Source organism: Zootoca vivipara, chromosome 4 (assembly GCF_965207765.1).
Source record: "Zootoca vivipara chromosome 4, rZooViv2.hap1.1, whole genome shotgun sequence".
Lineage (NCBI taxonomy): Eukaryota > Metazoa > Chordata > Lepidosauria > Squamata > Lacertidae > Zootoca > Zootoca vivipara.
This window is the reverse complement of record NC_142587.1, coordinates 64,174,067-64,196,262: the sequence shown is the minus strand read 5'-3', so window position 1 is coordinate 64,196,262 and position 22,196 is coordinate 64,174,067. Positions and strand designations below refer to the sequence as shown.

Here is a 22,196-nt window from a genome sequence, read left to right as displayed (position 1 = left end):
CGCTACTCCAAGCCCCAACCCGGCGGCGGGACGCAGCAAGAGCCGCAGCGCGCGCTGCTCCGAGCCGGGATCCGGCAAGAGCCTCAGCCCGCGCCACGTGAAGCCCCGACCCGGCGGGACCCAGCAGCGTGCCCTTCTGAAGCGCCGACAACGCGCCCAGCAGCGCAGCAGCAGCCAGTTCTGGGCGCCGGACAGGGGAGGTACCATACTGTAATTTTTTAAAAAAATAATAAGACACCCCCCGAAAATAAGCCTATGGCTTATTTTCTTGAGAAAAAAAGATTATAAGACATGACTTATAATATGAGAAACACGGTACAATAAGCCTCAGCTGGTAGAAAGCACTTTGAGCCACATGGGCATCAGTGACAAAGTTGGATCCTAGAGTACTCTCAAGCTGCTTTAATATGTCACTGCTCCTTCCTCCCACAGAGATTGAGTTTAGAAAGCTGCTTCATACTTTCTCATTACTCAGCAAAAGTGTGGCAAATTAAAAAAACCTATGAATACCCATACTACTACAAATGGAGGTTTGTTAGAAGATAAGTACAACAAGAATAAAATAGGTAATTTCAGACTAGAGAATTGGTTGCTGATTTAACTCAGGCTAGAGATTCAAATCCCCGTGATGGGGTGAGCTCCTGTTGTTCGGTCCCTGCTCCTGCCAACCTAGCAGTTTGAATGCACCCCAAAAAGTGCAAGTAGATAAATAGGTACTGCTCCGGTGGGAAGGTATGCGGTGCTTCGGTGCGCTGCTCTGGTTCGCCAGAAGCAGCTTAGTCATGCTGGCCACATGACCCAGAAGCTGTCTGCAGACAAACGCCGGCTCCCTTGGTCAGTAAAGCGAGATGAGCGCCACAACCCCAGAGTCGTCCGCGACTGGGCTTAACAGTCAGGGGTCCCTTTACCTTTAGAAGTGGCTATTTTAATTCAAAATCAGTTACTTTGAACACAATATAAATAGCCAAACATTACCTACAATTATTATTTTATATCGCAAACACATACCTACAATTAGAAACAATATATTTGACAAAGGCTGCGACAAACATATTTTTCAAAACTGTGTTTATTTCAGTTCATTTATCCAATAGCAAATTTTGTTTCCTTCATCTACATGGTTGGGGACACCATAGGTGAATGAGTCCACTCGCCACTTTAAGAACAAAATAGAGGACAATAAAGCTTATAGATTTAGCTACTTTCTTTACAGATTCTCAAACACTTTAGTTGATTACTTCAGTAAAGAGTGGCCTATGAAACTTATATAATTCTACTTGTCTCTAGGATTTGATGTTCTCTGGGGGAAAGGTCAATTCCTTCAAAATGTTAACAAGTCAATATAAAGTACATTTTAACAGATTTCTCAGTCACAATGACTGAGGAATTCCAAAACTGTTACTGAATTAACTTGGTTAAATATGTGTTTCTCTTTAGGTATGTTTCAAGATATACAAGTATAGCATTTTAACATATTTTGACTCTAAACCTGCAACAAGATAACATTAAATGACTGTATAAGCAACCATGTAATGCAAATCAATAGAAAATGGTGCTCAGCTGTACGATTTATTACTATAATGAAAACCATGAAAGTGTAAATAAAAGATAACAAAGAATACATTGAAACTTTATGCCATACACATCTAAAAGTTATATTGGATCAAAATACACAAAGGAGTTATCTCATCTTAAGCACTCATTTCTAAATTAAACTAAACTTTCAAACAGTAAAACAAGGTAACATGCCATGACCCTCTCCAAAAGATCACTTAAAAAGAAAAAAGAAACATTATCATCACTCTCCTCCTGCCCTTGCTGTAATACAGAAAAGAAGAAGAAAGCAAAAACAGAGGTGTAAAAAATATTCAAGTGAGCTGTTTTTGGTGGTGGTGTACGCAGTAAAATCTATGAAGACCCCTTCCTCCAATTAAATAATAATTGGAATACATAGTCAATATTTCTGCAATAAAAAAATACTTCTTTAAGCATTAGCCTCCCCAATTCATTCCTACACTTAACACTTGGTTATCACTCACTTACACTTAGTTATAGCACATACAGTAAGTTTTCATCATAAGATAACTCTAGCCAATTAGATCTGCGATTCTATACCTAATGACAATGAGGTCAATCAGACCGTAGATAAAGAACAGAGTGGGGAAAGGTACTTGATAACTCCTTTAAACAATCTTAAATTTGACTATGAAGCCAATTCCCAGAGTAAGGGAGGTAATAAAACATGTGGGGAAAAGTTTGTGGCACAAGTCCAGATCTAGTTGTGCTCTGGTGCATAACACTGATGAATGCCTCACTTCCATCTATATCAAACACAAGTTACTTTAAAAAGTAGATGAAAATTTATATGATGACATATATTTGATAGTTTAAAAGCAAATGCACCAATCTACAAGGGATATTTGTTCTCATGTCTTTCATTGATCTGCTTCCTACTATATCAAACTTTCTATCTACTTTCTACTATATCAAAGCAGATCAGTGAAAGACGTGAGAACAAATATCCCTTGTATTGGTGCATTTGCTTTTAAACTATCAAATATGTCATCATATAAATTTTCATCTACTTTTTTAAAATAATATATTCAGCAGCATCTTAAAGAACAGACTGAAGACTTTCCAAATTGTATAAAAAAGTACCGCAAGATGTCCCTGAGTCCAAAGAATATTTATGTTTGTACTGTATATCAAAAATCGAATTAAAATAAGAAAAAATCTAATTTTTGTAACAATATTGTAACACTTTCAGAAAATGCAGTGAAATTAGTATTTTTCTAATAGAAAAAGTGTTAAATGTTGAACTAGCTATCACTGCCCATGACAAACTATACCCAGAATCCATGCATGATAGTTATTTATGTATGCAGATTTGTTAACGCAAGCAAAAACAGCCAAACTTTGTAGGGAGTTGGGGGGATCTATGGGAGGTATGGTTTTATGACACTTAAAAATGCCTTCAACAGTTAAATACATCCACAGCCTGTTTAGCTCATGGCAATGGCAGGCAGAGACACTAAGCCGTTCTGATTTTCCTTTGCGAATTCTTGCACGGGCCAGGGGTGCAAGTGTGTGTGTAAATTTATATATCAATAGAATAAGTACTAACTATCGAGTTCCTACTGAGCATCCAAAGATGAAAGGGAAGTTGCAGAAACGGAGTGAACGCCACTCCGAGCGTAGTGCAAACGGGGGGGGGGATTATACGTGAAGAGAGACAAGCACACTAGAAATACTTCTGAACGTTTCGTGCCGTCGCAGTTTGGTTTTGCTTTTCCAAAAAGGACCCGACGCTCATTCCCACCCCCTCACGAAACCGTCGTGGAAACTTGGTGTACATACAAGAGAAGGAAGAAGGACGGAATGGGGTCAGCTATTGAGCCGACCACCATAGCTGAAGGGCCGCCTCTTCTCCCCACCCCGCCCCGAGCGGTGACCCGAGGAGGGGGCTGGGGGTCAGCGAAGCTACCTCACCACAGCGCACAACCCCGCCCGGCCCGCCCTTCCCCTCAGCCGGAGCGCCGCGACCCACGACCACCTCAGTTTCCCCCCAGCGCCTCAGACCCCGCCCTCTCGCCCTTCTCCTTCCTCACCTAGGTATCGCCTCCGCAACAGGCCGGGCTCCTCCAGCCCCAAACTCCGCTGCCTCACATCCCACAGGAGGTGGGTACAGCAGCCCCGGGACATGGCACCGCGCGCTGACCAGGGGGATCCGACTCGCCGCCGCCGCCGCCGCCAGAGACATCAGTCGCTGCCACTTGCTGAGGCTGCCCCCTCCCCCGCCTTCACCATGGAGACCCGCGTGCGCGCTTTACGCGCGCGTAACCACCACCACCACCACTACCACACCGCCGCCGCTCAACAACAATATCACCCCTGTTGGGCGCCAGGAACGGCAGCCTAAGCTCCGCCCCTCGCTGCTACTCTGCTCCTCCCACATCCAGGGATCCGCTCGCAAAGGATATCGCGAGAATTCACCCGGCCCCTCGTCCTACCGCCGCTCACGGTCACAAAAATGGCCATGGAGACGTTCGTGTCGCTGTTTAGCGGTCATCCCTCAGTAGGTCTGGACACCGGGGGGAAGCCGCCTTATCGCCCGTTTGTGTCTTTTCTTACGCTTTCCGTACACTGGCTTCTCAAAGATATCTAAGCAGGGGAGTTAAAAGAGCAACAACCACCACCCTTAACGAGCCTTTTAAAAACAAAACCCATACTAGGTGAGGACAAAGGAACATTGAAGGCGGACATGTTTGTTTTGGGAGCCAGGTCCCCGTAATCATTGTTTGAGTCGTCATCAATCATCGTCCGCCGCTCATACCGTCATAAAAAGAGGACGCCAATTGACCGCAAGAATGTCATCAACGTCGGGTGGCAAAGCCGGTAATGGCATAGCTAGCCAATAACGCGAAAGCCAGCTATTTAAGCCCAACCTCTTGCTCCGTCCGCGAACAAATCAGAATCAGGAACAGCGGCTCGTCCCACCACCTGCTTCTGTTCGTGAGGAGAGGTTGTGGGGTTTTTTTTTGTTTTCCCCTCTCCTCTGCTCAGACGGTGTGAGGAGGAGGACGACAGGTCGAGCGGGGGCTTCATTGCATAAGCCGCTGTCAGCCGCACACAGAATGGCGGCCGCCGCCGCGGGGTTTCGAGCCTCTTACCACCGGTTCCTGGACCGAATCGAGGTCATGTTGCCGCCCCGGCTGCGTCCCTTGTACAACCACCCGGCAGGTATTTGAGGCAATGAGGAGATGGGCAGGGTCGTTTCCTTGCTCGCTAGCTGGGGATAACTCCTGAAATGGTGTATGTGAAAGTGTGTGCGTGTGTCTAGAGAGAGCACACTTACGGTATTTGTGAAAACAAATAATATATGCGTGGAAATAAAACAGAGCCTCCTCCCACCCTCCAGTGCCTCATTTCCCCGCTTATAAACGCGGAGAGGCCACCCTGGTAGTGAAAAATGTGCACTTGTGTTGTATCTGGTCATTCTGCTAGCTCCAGACCAGGGACTGGTGTTCATCTCCCCATGGGCGTTGGCCTTGAACCAATTGCCATCTCTCATACTGGCTTACCTCACAGGATTATGCAGAGTAGGAAAAGGCCAGGGTGGGGGCAGAATTCTTTGGCAAAAGAGTGGGGCAGAAATAAAATTTAAAAGCCCCAGGTCAGAGTTGGTTAGTACTTGGAGACATGGCAAAGTACTGTAGATAGTTTAGTCTCTGTCCTTGAGAACTCCTACAAGGTGGTAGCATTTCTTCCATGGTGATGGGGGGGGGGTGGTTTTGTGGAAGTATGAGTTGCAATTTTTTTGCCTGCTTTGCGCAGCCTGAGACCAATCCTTCCATGCTGCTACTTCCTGCTGGTTAATTGTTATTGTCATTGTTAGCAAAGGCTGCATAGAAGTCAAAGTTCTGTTTGTCCTCTTTGACACAGATGCTTCTGGGAAAACAAACTCTGCCTTTCACTAGGGATAGTGAGAGAGATTTATTATGGTGACCAGAAGCAAAGAGAAATTGTCATGTAGGGGTAAGAGAAGCTGCACCTGCTGAAAGTCCTCTTTCTGTGCTATTTAAAATTCAAGATGCCTGTCCTTCATTGAAGCAGGTCAGAGGATTAAGTTGGGGCTTTCCTACATGGCATGGGTCAATCTTGCAACTGTTTGCTCCTTTAAAATATTATTTTCTTGTGAAGGGATGCTGCTTAGTCGGGATGCACCAGCTCCTCAAAAACTTGCATGTTCAGAAAGGATTCCCTGCAGTTCTGATGCCTAGGGCCCACTAAAATCCAGAGGTGGCCTTAATGCTTGCCTAACAGCAGAAATTATACATTAGGTCCTAGAAAGGTAGCCGACTACTCCCATGTACATTGAAAGAAAAGCAGTGAATTCTAGGAAGTAATCCCCCCATACCCCATCTCTCATTTATCATACTGTCAGGAGATTCTTCGGTTCATTCAAGGGGCTTTTGAAATAATAAGTTTTCAGTGGAAACTGCTATTAGGTTTTTCTTTCTCAAAACTTCCTAAAACATTGTGATTCTTGGTGGCTGTCAGTAACCATACAACAACATAACTGGATAACAAAATAGTCTAAAAATTAGGGAACTGGTAGACTTGATTACAAATTCCTGCTCTGTTGTTGACTTCCTCTAGACTGAATTTAACCATAATCACCCTTTGATTTACTTACTGGGGAAAGTACTGGTATTCTCTTATCGGTACTTATAATCCATTTTTAAACATGCAGCTCTTTATCTTTCCTTTTTTATCTGCAACTGGCTTCTTTGGCTTCACTATCTCTCCAGTGTGAAACCTTTAGAGGTCATTTGTAGATGTGCTTTATAAAAAGACAAAAATCAATTAACAAGATTATTTCTTCGTTTGCCACTCTTTAGTGCAAGCCAGTTTCTGGTGTTTGGATAGAGGAACCGCGTGTCATAAGATTTTCTGGTACAGTAGTTGCAAAAGCTGATCTTATCTATACTTCAGTAACGTGCATTACTTAATTGTGGGTGTAAATTCTCAGTGCAGAACATAACATGTTCCTGCATTATGCTACTTTATAGTCTCAGCTTTTATTGGGAGACTTTGATTCAGCAAAGTATTATGCCTGTTACACAAATGAAAAATACCAAGGAGCATGAAAAGTGATCCAACTGATATCAAAGGCCTGATGGCAGAAACATTTATTTCTTGTGAAAGAAGTTTGCAGAAGAAATAAACCACTGTCTGTCTGGAAAGTGTGAATACAAATACTGAATTATAGTAGTGCAAAACTTGTCATATTGTACTTTAAAATTGAAGTTGGGACTCTACTTCACATTTATGCAAATTTAAAATTAGTTTTGCATGTCATGACTTTGGTATAGTCCCTGACTTTAGATTGAGGACTATCTGATTCAGCATTTGCTCTAGATTCTGTAGGTAGCAAATTACAGTGCTGCTCTAACTTACTCAATAGTGCTGAGGATTACTGACATGTCTGTGAAACATACCTTATGAGTAGTTCATATATTAAGGCTCTGAAGTAAGGTCAAGCAATGAAAGAAATACACTAAATCATTGTCAGCTGTTGCAGATGTCTTTCCTCACAATGTAATCTTCACTTTCTGGAAAAGGGGATTAATGGAATAATAGTTTACTGTCCACATGTAGGAAAAAGGTTTATTCCAAAAAGCATTTCTTCAAGAGCTTCTGACAAATGTTGGCTCATTTTTAAAGGAAAGATTTGACTAAAGATGTGGCTTAGTTTCATACCTGTTGAACTGAGTGTCCAAGTTTGAACTGCTGTTGGCATTCAGGCATATTTTCCAAATCTGCGTCATGTCCATTCTGCAGGTCAGTTTGATGGCCTAATTTGATAAGTGACATTTTACCTAGAATACAAGCTGCAGTAGCTGAGGAAAATCGCATCACATCTGGTTTGTGAAACACCCTAATTATCTATACTTGTTTCAGTACTTTTTCTGTCTTTCATAATAGTTTGTCAGTGTTACTAAAGGACATGAAAAGTTCTGAAAAGTAGCCATCTCTGCTTTTCGTGACTGTTGCTATGCAATAGAAAGTTGGTGTTGGCAGCAGTACCACATGACTTGGTGCTTTCCATTTGTTCTTTGTGTAGGTCCTCTGAATAGAAAGCTCTTTAGAATTCCTCAAATGTATCAAGAATAAGTGGGCTGCTGTCTTGCAAGAAATACACAGATTGCAACAAATTTAAGTATATTTAGGAATAATTTTTTTTTAAAAAAAACCAACCTGAATAAAGTAGCATCTTCATTTACCTACATACCGGTGACTTCGCAATGTTTCTCCGAGTTGCTCTAGAACAATTCTAGAACAACTTCTATAGAGCATTCCTGACTATCAATTTGTTATGTTTAGTATATAGAATGAGCTCCAGAAAAGCTGTTGTATCATAATGGTTGTGGATTAAAAGTACATAAAACCCACTGCTGCTTTTCTCCTTTTCCAATTAGCATAGGGGTGAGTGTCATCTGCATTTTCTCCCACCACTTTGGTAAAACTGTCATTTGTGTCATGACTCCCATTTCCTGTTTTCAGATATTTGATTGCACCTCAGCAGAAGAGCTTTTATCAATTCTCCCCTGTGCTGTAGTGTAAAACATAACCATTCTGATGGTGCATGTGCATCAAGGCTACTTGCTGTTTTAATAATTCACACAATTCAGTGGTTTTGTGAAAATTGTCACACAGCAGAATCACGTAGCTAATGAAATATTTCTCTTTCAGGTCCTAAAACAGTGTTTTTCTGGGCCCCTATTATGAAATGGGTAAGTTGTGAAGAGGTTTGTACTATTGACATTTTTTTGTTGTGACTGGCCACTGCTAGTAATTATCACTATTGTACTGCATTTCATTTGCTTCTGACCTGTTTTATACTTCTCCCCCACCCATGTAGCTCAATATAACACTTCATACATTTGAAAAGAGTGCACTGTAGTCTACAAAAGCCTATGTCATAATAAATTGGTCAGTATTTAAGGTGCCACAAGACTCCCCCCCCCCCCATAAATTAAATTGTGGTGCATGTGTTTTAACTGAACCTGACTAAAAATAATTATATTATGTTGTTTGTATATATAGACAGACAACTCTTTCTTCTTGCCTGAATTCTGCTGGTCCATGAGAAGCATTTGGATATGTTGGAAGAAAGATGTAGAAATAAGTCCCACCTTAATTATGTTGAAATGCCATCTGACAGTTTAGCAGAAATTTCTACTAAACTAGGTACTAACACTGCATGCCTTCTCTCTGAACTAGCATAGTGCTATTTTGTTGCACCTACACCTACAACCATGGCATTGGTGACTTTATATAGCCACTAGTTGGCAGCCACTAATATCAGTAGGACATACATTTAATATAAATACAGCAAGACTGCTTATTGGAATTGGGAAACACAACTTTCCAGTTCTTAAATATTATATTTGGTTTTGATGCACAGAGCCCTTAAAATACCTAGGCCTTGATATTTCAATGGCCATTTGCTTCCACATCAACTTTCCTGTGTTGCTCTTTCTCCTGCTCAGTGTCCTAACATTTTGAGGCGTGGTGAGTGAGGATGAGGTGCAGGGTCTTTTCAGCTGAAGCCCCTTTATTCTGCAACACCCTCTCCTTTTTAATTCCCAAGTATTTTCTGATGCTTTAAGTGACAAGACATCTGTATTGTCTTGTCTAGCAAGTCCCAAAGCTTTTAGAAAATATTTCCTGCCCAATATGTTAATTAACTCAAACAACTCTTAGCTGGGTGTCAAGTTCCTCTGGGACCAGCCTTGTATAATTGCCATCTTTTTCCTGTAGAGACGAATCTCTTTGCACTTTTTCAGTTAAAACAGGCAAAGCTGCTTTGTTTCATCTGTACAAGTATGGAATGTCTGGGACAATGGGCAACGCTTCTTCATCAATTATAAAGTTTTTGTAGCCTAGTAATACGGAGTGCCTGGCGTGCTATGGTCCATGGGGTCACAAAGAGTCAGACACGACTAAACAACAACAATACCACTCAGCAGTGGCAATCATATTTTGACCTGTGTAGCACAGGAAAAAGGCAAAACCTTATCCCTGAAGTAGCACATTGGAGGCTTTCTGAAAGCAGCAAGAACTCTTGCTCTTTCAGTTGCAGTAGTACAAGCCACTATTTGCACCTCACCTACCTAATCCACTCAGCAGGATTAAGAATCACAAGATTCAGCTGGCTGTCCAAACCAGCTAAAATTTATTATTTGTCTCCACCAACTTTTCCTCCCATGTAACATGCCCCCTAAACATGGGAGTTACTCTTAAATTGTGAAGTGCATGAACTATAGGAACGGTTGTTGTTGGAATCTGTCTGTCTCAAGAGACACTGGAGTGCGCCTCTGAGGGTGAAGTTAAACCGCTGTGTTAGCAGCACCCAGCTGACTTCCCTAGAGCATAAGCCTGGGCAGTGTGTATGGAGGTCCTGGGCTGCCCAGGCAACGACCTCCCTCTTGGCTTTGCTGATGTTGTCCAAAGGAAAGCAGAGCAATATGTTTGGTACCAGCTTGGCTGTAGGAATTGCCGGAAGGAGGTATACAAGGTGCCATCCAACCAACCCATCTTAGGGACACCACTCTGAATTTGTGTAGGGTTTACTGCTTAACATTTTCTTCTCACAAAGATATCCCACAAAGCAGCAGAGGTATGGGATCAGAGTTTTCCTTCTCCTAGATGGGCTACCTTCCCAGACTGACAAGCCCCATCTGCCCTCTCACTTCCCGCTTTAGTACATGCAAAATCCACCTTCTTGACCGTTGGACCCACTATTGGTCTCATTCGTTCAATCTATCGGAGCCTGTCTTTGCATGCAGGGGAAGTTTCTAACACACTGAGGGTTTGAGACTCATTGGCTACCTTCACCTGGTTTAGCCAGCCATTTGAAGCCATTCCAAGGGTGTAGCTACTGTTGCATGCTGACAGCTTCTAGGAGCCACAAGTGAGAGTTGAGTGCAGGGTGGGGACCAAAGATGAACAAACTACCCAGAATGAGCACAATGTCTTCCTCACCAGAGGTGCTACCCCTCCCCTAACACCCCATAACTCCCAGTGACTAGGTTCTAATTAATGAAGACACGCTGCTATAATACTGCACTAAAGCTGGCTGCTACTTCCTTTTATAGGGCTTGGTATGCGCTGGAATGGCTGATATGACCAGACCAGCAGATAAACTCAGCACATCACAATCTGCTGTGCTAACGGCCACAGGTATGTTTATTCTCACTTCGCTGTTAACTATCTTTTAATTAAATGTTAAAAAATCATCAGCTGATAATAGAAGTTGTGGAGGAAAGAACCAGTTACTGCTTCCATGTAACACATTATGGATTGGGATGCCAGTTCTTAGTGCTGCCATCTTCCATTCTATAAGTATTGAGGGGGGGGGATAATCAGGTTGGCTCATAAATAACTGAGAACACTCAACTTGAATGGCATAAGCATGAAGTTTTCTATCATGTTTAGATGAAACTTTTCTCCGAATCTGAACATCTGATACTAACAATCATTGTTGACCTTTGGTACTTAATAAATCTATTTGATATTAAACCTTTGCTTTCTTTATGATCCAACAGGTCTTATCTGGTCGAGATATTCTCTAGTTATTATTCCTAAAAACTGGGGTCTCTTTACAGTTAACTTCTTTGTTGGCTGTGCTGGAGGCTCTCAGCTATACCGTATATGGAGGTAGGTATGGCAAGGAGGTCAGAAGACTTTAAGTTGTAGCCTGTTCTAGGATCTGTTCTTCAGACTGGCTGAGCCGCTTTCTTCACTTTAGGGCTTCTCAACCTTTTTCCTGGCATGACTCATTTGCTTTAACAGTACATGAAACATCCAATGTTCTGTCATGGGGAGTGGTGACGGAGAAACTTCATTTGCTGCCATGCTACTCAAGGCATGGCAACCAAGAGGGTTGTTCCCACACCTTTCCTTGTGAGACTTCTCAGTCCCCAGTCTAAACCATTATATTTATCAACATTCAAGCTTTATTTGGCTTGTGCAGCGGAAATCTCCCCGCCTATCCCTGCCAGGCTCTTAAATCCTTCTGCACTATTCTTCTTCCACCTGCATCCTGCTCCATTTCAGCATCTGCAGTAACTATCCTATATGAATTTGGGAGCTGGCAACCCTCTCCTCCTTTTCGGAATTGTGGCATATCCCACACCACCAGATCCTTATTCGTGACTGCTTCGGTAAGATATAACATGATAGCCCTCTGACTCCCCTCCTAAGCCTCTACAGTTTGAGAAACTGTTTTGAAGTCATGCAAATGTTGTTTTAGCCTTCCTGCCAAAACATAGTTGTAGAGTGGATGTAGCAACTTCTTAAGCATTATACCTCACTGATCCAAACCACCAGTGGTTATACTTAATATCCTGGTAAAATAGATCACAATTGGGTATAGCAGTCCATTTGCATCAGGTATTGTGCTAGTCAATATTCTGCCTCGAGTATAGGAACTGCAACAGTTGTAAAGGCAGAAGCCATCCTATAGCTACTTTATCAAACAGTGTTAGGTATAAAGAATAAGCATCATTTGTAGCTAGTTTAAATATGGCCTAATCTAAAGCTTCCTAGTAGCATTTTAGAATAAAGCTACCTAAGTTTATTTTCCATTCTTAAGGGTTTAGCATTCTAGAAAGGCTAGTTTGTGTACACAGCAAAAACATTTGGTGAGGATGGGCAACAATGCTTACTTGGCCTCCTGGCACCAGCATCACTGAAGATTACTGGGAGGGGAAAAGGGTATAGCGATGGGGAGGTTGGAATAGTGTGAATGCCAATTGCCTTCCTTATGCTCTCTACCTTTCCCACAAACCACAGGGTAGCCAATGCAGGGTGGCCAGGTAAGTGCCCCTGGCTGCTCCTGGCACACAGTGATTGTTCCTCCAGCTTCTAGGTGACACTAAGATAGTTAAGCAGGAGCATTTTTTTGCATCTATATCTTAAAAGGTGTCTTACAAATATCTGTGAAGTTGTAAAAGAGGCAGAGTTTCAAAAGCAGATATCCTACCTTGTAACAGTAAGTGCTCCATCACTTTGTCTGATTGTAAACAGAGCAAACCCTTCCTTGAAATACACCCCCCTCCCCCCAAAAAGTCAAGAGTGATCAGAAAACATTCCCGAGGAGGGAAAAGCTGCTTCTGTCACACACACACCCCCAGTCAATAGTGGTACTGTTTATGATATCTTAACCTTGGCAAAGAGCGACTCCTCCTTGGGAGCACATGCACCGACATAGTGTCTGGGAAAGCTAAAATATGTAACCTAAACCTTGAATTGTAACCATAATTGGCTATTTTTTTTCCTGACAGGTATAACCAAGACCTAAAAGCCAAAGAACTGGAGAAGTAGAAATTCAAGCTCAGCTCCTCAGATCTCATCTGCAAAGCAACTTCCCAAGGGACCTAGATTTAATCTTGTTCATTTTGCCCTGTGTGAATTTTTACTAAAGTTGGTAGAGCATGTTTTTTTCTACAAGTTTAGAAAGCAGTCTCTTTACATGGAAATAAAACCTTCTACTAGACAATAAAACCTTAAGCTACATAACTTCAGTAGGTTTCTCATGATCTTAAGGGCTGTGAACAGTGGTTCTGGTTGCAGAATACCCCTTGTTCCAAAGCTGCTTTTGAGGATAAGGGAACCAGCCCTCTCGGTAGCATTTGATGCAGTGTATGGAATTGCAGCTGTTGGGGGTGGGTTTGGTGATAATTGGGCACACACATATCTTTTTGGCAAGAGGAACTACCTTGTGCATGAAGGTGCTACTGGACCAACTTGATTTACATTTTTCATGCCACAGTTAAGTCATGACTAAGATGTTGAGGATGGAAAAATACTTAAATTCATAATATGCTTTGTGTGATCCCTCCACCTGAAATACAGAAGGTAAACATTTTAGATTAAAATCAGTATCTTCAGATGGCAGAACTGTTGGAGCAGTGGCCAGTTTTCTGAAGTATAATCAGTGCTGAGCAATACTAAGTTCTGTACTGCGGGGGTGGGGGTGGGACCTAACCATTATTAAATGCCCACTGCTGGGTCACAGTAATCTAAGGTATGTCACAGCAGCACCACACCTACCTACACATCAGATAAAAAGTTGTGGATCCCAAACCAGTTTGGACTCGCTGTGGGTTGCAGTCCTAAAAAGGTTGAAGACAACTTGTGGTACAGTGGTACCTCGGTTTATGAACACAATTGGTTCCAGAAGTCTGTTCATAAACTGAAGCGTTCATAAACTGAAGCGAACTTTCCCATTGAAAGTAATGGAAAGTGGATTAATCTGTTCCAGACAGTTTGTGGAGTACTTAAACTGAAGCGTTCATAAACTGAAGCGAACTTTCCCATTGAAAGTAAAGGAAAGTGGATTAATCCGTTCCAGACAGTTTGTGGAGTACTTAAACTGAAGCGTTCATAAACTGAAGCGAACTTTCCCATTGAAAGTAAAGGAAAGTGGATTAATCCGTTCCAGATGGGTCCGCGGAGTACTTAAACTGAAGCGTTCATAAACTGAAGCATGGGTGTAATTGGTTCCGGAAGTCTGTTCATAAACTGAAGCGTTCATAAACTGAAGCGAACTTTCCCATTGAAAGTAATGGAAAATGAATTAATCTGTTCCAGATGGGTCCACGGCGTTCATAAACCGAAAATTCATAAACCGAGGTTCCACTGTACTCTAGTCCTTCAAAAGTTAAAAGGTATCGATAAGTGACCAGGCCTGTTCAGCTAAATTAGGGTAAGCAATGCAGTGGGCTCCAGATGTTGGATCCCAGTTGCCATCAGCCCCAGCCAACATAGTTAAGGATAAGAGTTGCAGTCCAGCAATGTCTTTCTCAACCTTTGAGTTCAACTCCATCCCACACTAGCAGGACCAGCGTTCAGGGATTATGAGAGTTGTGGGACCCATGGTTGAGAGAAGCTGATTTGTAAAAACTTCCTCAAATGTAAAAGCTTTTCTGTGAGGCTAGGAAGTGTGGCTCCTATCATGTGCTTTAATATATGGGGCTGAAAAGCATCCTGGAAATGGTGGTACATGACTATGTAGCTTTGTTTCTAGGGGGTGTACACAAAACTAGCCTTTAACTCCAATTTTTAAAAGGTTCTTTTAAAAAATACACAGGCCATGCTATATTTTTGACCAAATTTATAATGTTGGTTTTGTAAGTTAGCAAGCGAATTGTGAATTTGGATGGGGTTAGTTTGCTCATCACTAGTAAAGGCTAGGTTAATGGAAGAGCATGAGAGTAGTCAGGGGCTACTCCTGAAGCATATTCTCCTATACTGAGCACTATGCACAGTGGTATATTGAGCATTTAAAGTCAAAGTTAAATCTTGGTTTTGTAGCAGAAGTATGTGAAAGGCAAAGGCAATTCAATATCTCATGCTTGACAAATTATGAAACACACAACAGACCACTAATGGAAAAAGTGTATTAAAATATTCACAAGAGTACAATAGAAAACATGTAAATATCCAATGTGATGTGTATCCAACTTAGAAGCAAGTCAAAACAAGTATGTTACCACTAGTTCCTGCTTTAACTTTACAGAGACCTTGTAGAACAATCCCTTGCCCAAAATTATACACCTATTTTATAGGTGTTTACACCCTTTTGCCCCACCCCTCCAATCTAGCAGCATCATAGTGTGGTGCCCTCTTAGTGGTGCTTTCCAGAAGGTAGCCAACTGCCTGTGCAGCAGCTGCATTTGAGAACATAGGGAAGGAAAGTAAGGAGACTGTACAACTTAATACAAAATGAAATTCCAGTTTTTTAAAAGTGCAGAAACAAGGTAGAAAAGGGCTCAGTAGCTGCATTCTGTGGAGTTATATAGAGCCAAAGGAGATCTTGAGAAGAAGGTCTAAGGGTTGGGGAGCTAGGTTTCACAAGTGGGAGTCCTTTGTTAGATCTTGATTGCCTTTCACAGAAAAGGGCATCTAAATTGAGCACCATAGGAAAATTGCCCTTTCACTGAGGCATCTCCTAGATTTTAACTAGGAAACAGTTTTAATAAGGGGGGATGCAACTTCTACCCATCACACACAAATAGAAAAATGTGGTTTTAAAAGGCTTGGTAGATATAAGAATAAAGTAAAACTCTGAATGAGACTTGACAGACTTCAAGGTTCATCCGTTGATGACTGAACACCTGCTCACTTCACCAGAACAACTGACTGTACACAGAAAGGAAAGCCTTTGGAGTTTTGTGAATACAGAGCAAGTTACAAGACAGATGATCACCTCAACTACTTCAAAAAATTAAGACAAAACTTTTTATAGTTTCCCTATTCACACTGAAATGTTGATACTGCAGACCCACAAAGCACTCTAGCAAGAGACAAAGCTTCATGAACAAATAAGATAGAACTCCTACAGTCTGAACGATCTTCCCCAAACCCTACTGGAATAAAAGCACTCTACTTATTCAAACATGGTTATCTGCCATGAAGAACTTCTATTGAACAATATTCTACTGAGATGAAATATGAGGGTTAAGGAGTTGAAACCTAGTAGCAACACTAGCCTCTACTTGCCTTGTCTCTCTAAAAAAAGGGCACTACACCTCCACTAAAATTGATGGCAAACTGGTTTTTAACTGGGTTAGACCACACTTTTAAGTTAGAAAATATACTATTTACAAATATGATTATAACATGGATCATACTTCAGACATGTTAAGGGATGTAAAACCTCAAGATGCCACAATTTCTCATGAATAGAGGTTTTCAGCTTGAACAGCTAGGAAAAGACACTTGTTCCAATTTTACTGTTCAAGCAACATATCTTCTGTCGGGGGAAATGTAGCCCCTTTAGGGTTCTTGTGCTTGCCAAGTTGTCTACTACTAAACTCAGAAGAGGAGCAACGTTCAAGCGAATGAGAGGACAACAAACCCAAATTCTCTCCTGCACTATAAGCCATATTCAGGCTCCTTTCGAAATGCTGAAAAACAGGTGCATGTCACAAACAAAAGGGCCATCATGCTGCTAGCTCCAATTGCTGATGAAGCAAAGTGTCAAAAGTATCAGGCAAAGATGAAAGAAGAAAGAAAAAATAGTGGCGTGCTTTTCTAGTAATAAGGTGCTAGAATTAAAAGATTACGTTAGGTTCTACAATATTCTGAAAACACTGAATAATAAATTGTTTTCTCCTCAGGACTGTAAGCAACTCCTACACAGCTCATTTGGCTTCAAGTATTCACAAGTAGCTGTAGTTTGCATCAGATCATATGCAGAGTAGTGATTAGTTGTTCGTTATAACTGAAGCAGGTATTTCCATTAATTTACTTTTCTGGCATTCCTCATTTATTACTTATACCCCACCCATCTGGCCGGACCTCCCCAGCCACTCTGGGCGACTTCCAACAGAATATTAAAAACACGATAAAACATTAACAACTTCCCTAAACAGGGCTGCCTTCAGATGTTTTCTAAAAGTCTGGTAGTTGTTTATTTCTTTGACATCTGATGGGAGGGCGTTCCACAGGGTGGGTGCCACTACCGAGAAGGCCCTCTGCCTGGTTCCCTGTAACCTCACTTCTCACAATGAGGGAACTGCCAAAAGGCCCTCAGCACTGGACCTCAGTGTCCGGGCTGAATGATGGGGGTGGAGACGCTCCTTCAAAAATACTGGGCTGAGGCCGTTTAGGGCTTTAACGGTCAGCACCAACACTTTGAATTGTGCTCGGAAATGTACTGGGAGTCAATGAAGGTCTTTCAGGACTGGTGTTATATGCTTTCGGCAACCACTCTCAGTCACCAGTCTAGCTGCTGCATTGTGGATTAGTTGTAGTTTCCGGGTCACCTTCAAAGGTAGCCCCATGTAGAGTGTATTGCAGTATTCCAAACGGGAGGTAATTAGAGCATGCAGCACTCTAGCAAGACAGTCTGTGGGCAGATAGGGTCTCAGCCTGCGCACCAGATGGAGCTGGTAGAAAGCTGTCCAGGACACAGATTGACCTGTGCCTCCATGGACTGCTGTGAGTCCAAAATGACTCCCAGGCTGCACACCTCATCCTTCAGGGGCACAGTTACCCCATTCAGCACCGGCCTGCCACGTCCCCCCAAAACAGTACTTCTGTCTTGTCAGGATTCAACCTCAATCTGTTAGCCGCCATCCATTCTCCAATCACCTCCAGACACTCACACAGGACCTTCACCGCCTTCACTGGTTCTGATTAAAAAGCGAGGCAGAGCTGGGTATTATCCGCATACTGATCAACATTCAGCTCAAACCCCCTGATGATTTCTCCCAGCGACTTCATATAGATGTTAAAAAGCATGGGGGAGAGGACGGAACCCTGAGGCACCCCATAAGTGAGAGCCCAGGGGGCTGAACACTCATCCCTCAACATCACTTTCTGGACATGGTCTAGGAGGAAGGAGCGGAACCACTGTATAACAGTGCCCCCAGCTCCTCTAGATGGTCCAGAAGGATGTCATGGTTGATGGTATCAAAGGCCGCTGAGATATCCAGCAGAACTAGGAAACAGCTTTCACCCTTGTTCCTAGCCCGCTGGAGATCATCAACCAGCGCAACCAAGGCAGTTTCAGTCCCATGATGAGGCCTGAATCTCGACTGGAAGGGATCCAAATGGTCTGCATCCTCCAGGCATGCCTGGAGTTGTTCAGCAGCCACCCACTCAATCACCTTGCCCAAGAATGGAAGATTTGAATCTGGGTGATAGTTGGCCATATTGGCCAGGTCTAAAGATCTTTTTTAAAGAAGCGGTTTAATGACTACCTCTTTCAACGGGTCTGGGAAGGCTCCCTCACAGAGAGAAGCATTTACGATCCCACCGAGTCCATTGTCCAGCCCTTCCTGGCTCACTTTTATGAGCTAGGATGGGCAAGGATCAAGGAGACAATTGGTTGGTTTCACTCGTCCAAGCAGCCTGTCCACATCCTCGGAGGTAACAGATTGGAATTGATCCCATGCAACTTGACTAGACAGGACTCTAGCTCTCTCCCGCCCTGGCTCTGCTCCCACAGTGGTCTACCTCTTTCTGAATCTGAGCAACTTTATCTGCAAAAAACTTAGCAAAATCATTGCAGGAGATCTTGGGGTCCTTACTGGGCCCCAATGGCAAAGGTCATTCCATTAAAATGCAAACCACCTAAAAGAGTCTCCTGCTGCTGTTCTCTGCAGATGCAATAGAGGCGGTGAAGAAGGTCCTATTCGCCATCACTATCGCCACTTGATAGGCTCGACGCCAAGCTCTAACCTGTGTCCGGTGTGATTCAGAATGAGTTTTCTGCCACCGGTGCTCCAGCCGTCTCAGCGATTGTTTCATCGCCCTCAGCCCTGGAGAAAATCACGGGGATGTCCGGGCTCCATGCAATCGGAGAGGGCGCTTCGGAATCAGACAGTCAATAGCCCTGGTTAACCACATTCCAGCAGGCCACCAGGGAATCACCTGAAAGGCCATCAGCATAGGATAAACATCCCCTACCACTCTCTGGAAACCATTTGGATCCATTAAGTGGCGGGGTAGACCATCCAAATCGGTCCCACCTCCCTGCAGAAGGGAAGGGTCACAGAGAAGTCCAGTTGCACCAGAAAGTGATCCAACCATGGCACTTCTTTTGCTTCACTTTTAGTTAGTGTCAGATCACCCACATCCATGCATTTCCACGACTATGAGTTGGGCCAAACTTATTCAGGGACAGCCTCATGGAGGCCATGCTTTCCATGAAGTCCCGAGCGGCCCCTTGTAAGGTCGTGTCGGCATGGATATTAAAATCTCGCAGGACAACCAAAATAGGTGTTTCCGGGAGAACATTCGCCACGACCTGAAGCAGCTCGGGCAGGGAATCCTTGGTGCAGCGGGGAGGTCAGTACACCAAAAGGAATCCTGTACTGCCCCTAGTGCCCAATGTCCAGAACATGCACTCATAAAACTGGGTCTTCCCAATAGGACGCTTGGTGCACGCTAATTACTTCCTTAAAATCTCTGCAACCCGCCCCCTCCCCACCCATATGACCTGGGTTGCTGTACGTAAGAGAAACCTGGTGGACAAGCAATGGCAAGAACAGGCCCATCTGCTTCATCCAACCAAGTCTCTGTTACATACACCAAGCAGAAACAGTTACAAATTGGTTATGAGCCATGACAAACACTTGTGTTCCAACTCTTCTGATTTTATTGCTCCTCCTAGCGACAAATTACGCACACTCCCATTGGGCTGTATACACCACAAGAGGTAGCTGCAAAGCAGAGTGGCCCAAATTCTACCTTGTGCGGTCTACATTTGTTTTTAGCTAGAATCCTTATGATGCACTGATGTATTTTACATTAATAAAGCAAGAATGTATATTCAGGATGTCATAACCATTAAGGCATAGCTTATCTGCATTATGTGGTCCTCCTGTTTAACAGCATAAGATGTTCTCCATCAGACCACAATCCACCTAGTCCAACATTCTTTGCACACACAAAACATCCCAGTAACCCACCAGGTGCTGGGTGGTCAACCAGAAGTTTTCAGGCAACTAAGGGACTGCAATCTGTCAATCTACCTTCTGGCAACCCCTGTTCTGAAGTGGGCAAGGAGACCAGTGCAGTACTGGAGAAAATTTAAAAAGCACCTGAAGTTTTTTTCAGTCCCACCCTCACTCCCCAACTGAATAAAGATTGAAAAGTCAAAGGGAATTCAACAGGCTCCTTTCAACAGTGACACTAAATGAGTATTAAAAGAGCAACCTCATAAAACTAATCAACCTCTAAAATGACACGTGGGTGTATTCAGATTAGCATTAAGTGTCACCTTTCATTAACTTTTGTCCCTCACTGTTCGAGACAAATCTTCACTTGCTCATTCATCTACACTCCTGCAACGTTTTTGTTTTGTAGAGGGCGGGGTGCAATTCTAGGATGAATATGTGCAGTTGTGCATAAGACGGCGAGCCTACTGGGTCAGGCCAACATCCTTGTCTCACAGCGGCCAATGAGATTCCTGCAGGAAACCCGCCAGCCCTTGCCAGTCCCAGTAAATGATGTACTGCATGCAAAAACCAGTAAGTGGAGGTGAGACTAATAATGGCATGGCCAGTTTCATTTATGGTAAAAGAAAGTAAGACAAGCAGTACCCAAGGCATCTATAATGAATGGGTGCATGTGTACAATGGCATAATTTCACTGTTCAGAAAGGAGAAAAACTCCAAAAAAGCTTCAGTGAACACCAGCACTTCAGCCCTGTTCAGGTTTTCTTAGACTCAAGTGCCACCAAGTTCAATGGAACTTACTTTCCTAGTAAGTTAATTTAGGACTGCAGCCTAAGTCTACTGAGATCACAGGAGACAGCAGTAAAGATGACCGTAGCACAGAAGAGTTGGTAATTGAAGCCTTCTAATTTTTCTACTTTGAAAAATAAATAAATCCATTAAGGAACAAGGGATTAATGCTCATACAGGCATGCCTCATTTTAGCAGTGATCTTGCTGTGGAAATGCACTCACCACATTTGGGCAGAAGTACAATGTTCCCTCCTCTTAGCCCAAGCTTTAGGGGGATCCTGCTTGTTTGGTTCTGCAAAGTGCTGACTGGCCAGCCTTTGGGTCAATCATAAAGTTTCATCTGCTACCATTCACACTTTCTTACACTTTTAAGAAAACTCCACTGCACAGATAAACATGTAAGGGCCTTGGGAAGAAGAAGAAGAAGAAGAAGAAGAAGAAGAAGAAGAAGAAGAAGAAGAAGAAGAAGAAGAAGAAGAAGAAGAAGAAGAAGAAGAAGAAGAAGAAGATGAAGAAGAAGAAGGAGAAGAAGAAGAAGAAGAAGAAGAAGAAGAAGAAGAAGAAGAAGAAGAAGAAGAAGAAGAAGAAGAAGAAGAAGAAGAAGAAGAAGAAGAAGAAGAAGAAGAGGAGGAGGAGGAGGAGGAGGAGGAGGAGGAGGAGGAGGAGGAGGAGGAGGAGGAGGAGGAGGAGGAGGAGGAGGAGGAGGAGGAGGAGGAGGAGGATGGGACAGCCTGTCTGAAACAATGGTTTGAGGCAGGAAGGGAGAAAAAGAAGAAGAGTAGTTTGGATTTGATATCCTGCTTTATCACTACCGGAAGGAGTCTCAAAGCAGCTAACATTCTCCTTTCCCTTCCTCCCCCACAACAAACACTGTGACGTGAGAGTAGGGCTGAGAGACTTCAAAGACGTGTGACTAGCCCAAGGTTACCCAGCAGCTGCATGTAGAGGAGCGCAGATGCAAACCCAGTTCACCAGATTACGAGTCTACCGCTCTTAACCACTACACCACACTGGCTCTCACACTGGAGGAGAGAACAGCAGATGATTTGGAGGTTGTGTGCCCTTACAAGAATAATAGAGCGGCAATAGAGCAGAACTTAACCCCACAGTAGAGAAATCCACAGTCCTTTCTGTTTGAAGGTAAATCTGCAGTCTGAGAATGAGTAACAATAGAATCTTGGCCCTCACCTCTTGAAACAGGAAGTGTACTACTGGCTTATTCTATCATATATGGCTTCCATGAAGCACTCCCCTCCATGGAATTAGATAAAACAGTAAGAGGTAACTTGTAAATTCTAACTTTCTTTCTGCAACAGCTACATCCCAATAAGCCTTACTAAAAGCAGCCCAATGTAAGGGTATTCTAGAAAGTCATATTAGGATCAGACTGAGTAAGTTCATTCAGCACCACTTCACTACCATA

The 22,196-nt window shown here is 43.1% G+C and overlaps 2 protein-coding genes across 8 annotated transcripts in view; one reads left to right on the top strand and one right to left on the bottom strand.

Annotated features, from left to right (window-relative positions):
• DCAF6 (DDB1 and CUL4 associated factor 6) overlaps positions 1-3,893 on the bottom strand; it is a 50,645-nt gene extending 46,752 nt beyond the window's left edge. For all 7 annotated transcript variants that reach the window (XM_088668031.1, XM_088668033.1, XM_088668032.1 and 4 more), the window contains exon 1: positions 3,609-3,893. Coding sequence is in view for 4 of the 7 variants with exons in the window: in XM_035114415.3 (XP_034970306.2) it covers positions 3,609-3,702 (94 nt within the window). In the remaining 3 variants the exon portion in view is untranslated. The remainder of the gene's footprint in view (positions 1-3,608) is intronic.
• A 599-nt stretch (positions 3,894-4,492) lies between these two features.
• MPC2 (mitochondrial pyruvate carrier 2) lies at positions 4,493-13,089 on the top strand. Its single transcript, XM_035114419.3, has 5 exons — positions 4,493-4,740; positions 8,257-8,297; positions 10,665-10,749; positions 11,115-11,226; positions 12,855-13,089. Exons 1-5 carry the CDS (start codon positions 4,635-4,637, stop codon positions 12,892-12,894), a joined length of 384 nt encoding a protein of 127 aa, XP_034970310.1. The 5' UTR covers positions 4,493-4,634; the 3' UTR covers positions 12,895-13,089.
• Positions 13,090-22,196: the final 9,107 nt, after the last annotated feature.

What these genes read in the sequence shown, in the direction of transcription:
- MPC2 (XM_035114419.3), top strand. Translation starts at nt 4,635, where the DNA reads ATGGCGGCCGCCGCCGCGGGGTTTCGAGCCTCTTACCACCGGTTCCTG. An exon ending in CTTGTACAACCACCCGGCAG is followed by an intron (nt 4,741 to 8,256) that starts GTATTTGAGGCA and finishes TTTCTCTTTCAG; the next exon opens with GTCCTAAAACAGTGTTTTTC. An exon ending in GGGCCCCTATTATGAAATGG is followed by an intron (nt 8,298 to 10,664) that starts GTAAGTTGTGAA and finishes TTCCTTTTATAG; the next exon opens with GGCTTGGTATGCGCTGGAAT.